General features: G+C 32.8%; 1 protein-coding gene across 1 annotated transcript; it reads right to left on the bottom strand.

The window, feature by feature from the left end:
- Window positions 1–862: 862 nt before the first annotated feature.
- Window positions 863–1,446, bottom strand: LOC111436449. The gene has a single exon (XM_023074239.1). The coding sequence runs from the start codon at window positions 1,424–1,426 to the stop codon at window positions 968–970; it is 459 nt and encodes a 152-aa protein (XP_022930007.1). The 5' UTR covers window positions 1,427–1,446; the 3' UTR covers window positions 863–967.
- Between the last annotated feature and the right edge of the window lie 641 nt (window positions 1,447–2,087).

Raw genomic sequence — 2,087 nt, 5'->3', positions numbered from 1 at the left:
ACTTATTATTTGGTCTTAAATAAAATAGAATTAAGGTAAGTATCCAAGTAGGGATGAAAAATAGTCAAATAGGAGTCAAAACGAACGAAAAAAAAATGCTCATGTGCCCCACATGCCCTCACGCGCCCTCATGCGGTTCATGTTATTTCCACGCACGCAACAATGCATAGAGGCTCACGTGTGGACAGGCGGAGTGTGGCAACATCAAGCCCCAACGAGCATGGCAATCACTACAAATTTTCTAATTGTGACACGTGACGCTCACTAATAGGTGGTTCAAGTTCGGTCAATTCTTGATTGTCGGATCGAGTCACGGGTACTAAATCGGGTTGTGTACGGGTTGACAAGTCATGATTTTGGGCCAGATTGAGTCAAGTTAAGGTAAGGAATCTCCAATGGAAGTCCGACGCGTTTCTTCTGCGGATAGCGACATGTGTCCACACACAGACTAGATAAATTGCTCCATTCTGCTTGCGACATGTGTTGATGGCATCTTTGAATGCGCTCACCAGCCGGACAGTTGACATATGTCAGTGCATCTTCTTCCTTGCGATGGATTTCTAGAAAAGTTGAGTTTTTCAATCTCTCATATTTTCTTTACATTTTTCTAACTTTTGGTTCGTAAACTAAAAAAAAAAAAAAAAATTGGTTCACCAAAGCTGTAGATCTCCCTCCCTACTTTCCAAATACAATTTTCTTGTATTTTATTGAGAGACTTAAAATAACTCTCTAACGCATTCAAATGCTTAATATAAAAGTGATCGAGTCGATCATGCTAGGTACTAAAAGATCGATTAATAGAAGAAATATTATTTTTCAATGAAAAAAATTACAAACATTTTTCTCCTGCCAATTACTAAAATAAAAAGGAAAATAAATTATTTATTTCAAAAATACATGTTTTTTTTGTATCATATACGACAATTACCTTTCATACATGAAATAAAAGGGTATGTAGTCTAGAAGCTCATTTCTTCTTCACAAATTTCTGAGCATAATCAATGAGTTTGTCAAGTTCAGCCTCGCTGATAAGGCCATCTTTATTTGCATCCGCATATGACATACCGTAGGAAGCTTTCTCAAATGGAATAATTGAGCCTAGAAAAGCAAAAGCTTTTGTTAGCTCCCTTAAATTGAGAAAACCATCCTTATCGCTATCATGATATTTAAAGATCTCCTTCATCTGCTCTCGACTAAATTGCAACTTAGATGTCTTTGGGTGAGCATTTGAACTAAGCTTGAGCCCAACATTCTTGTTATCTTTTAGAATTTCTGGTATCTTGCCTTGATTATTGAGTTGAGTTGAATCTCGAGCAATGTCACTGAAAGATTTTAGTTGAACATCATCACCATTTCTTGGATACTTCTTGATCAACTCACTTGCTTCATACTTAGCCATGGAAGCTTGAAGTTTGGAGATAAACATTGTTATACCAATGCTATATTTGTTTGTATGGAAAGTTTGAAGATGAACAAACCTCAACCCCATATTTAGTCTTTTATACTCATCAAACTTTGTTTTCCTTTACCCTCTTATTCCCTTATTCCTGTTTCAGGTGCATGAAAAATACTGTTATTTTAAAATTAGAATAACCTTTGGAAAATATTGTTATTTTATAATATAGCTTTATGTATAAAATTAAAAACGTGTTTCATAGGAAAAGAAAAAAAAAATATAGAAGGCTTTGGATGAGATTTGTAGTGATTTTGAAACTATTATAATTTAATAAAAAATGTATATTAACAAATATTTGGTTTAGTCAAACTATAGATTAATTTAGTTAAAAGAATATTTTTGTTCTAAAAGTACTTTATTCTCTTTACTTTAATGCAAAAATAACTCATATCAAACGTCACTCGAGCGTCACCCTTTATTTTTTTATAAAGAAATAAAATACTTAAAAATAATGTCTAAGACAGATGAATTATAGAAGTATCCTCGAAGAAATCTATATCTTTAATAAAGCTTCATGCAGACATAAAGTTCATAAAAAGTTAAGAGTTTTTTCGAATGTTTTTAGGTTAGGATTAAATTTACATTTTAGCGTTGAAAATTAAAAAAAAATTAACAGAAAATATAGACACGA

Source organism: Cucurbita moschata, unplaced genomic scaffold, assembly GCF_002738365.1.
Source record: "Cucurbita moschata cultivar Rifu unplaced genomic scaffold, Cmos_1.0 Cmo_Scf00054, whole genome shotgun sequence".
NCBI classification, from domain to species: Eukaryota; Viridiplantae; Streptophyta; class Magnoliopsida; order Cucurbitales; family Cucurbitaceae; genus Cucurbita; species Cucurbita moschata.
Note: the sequence above shows the minus strand (reverse complement) of the source record. Positions and strands in the feature narration are given on the sequence as shown.

What these genes read in the sequence shown, in the direction of transcription:
- LOC111436449 (XM_023074239.1), bottom strand. Translation starts at nt 1,426, where the DNA reads ATGTTTATCTCCAAACTTCAAGCTTCCATGGCTAAGTATGAAGCAAGT.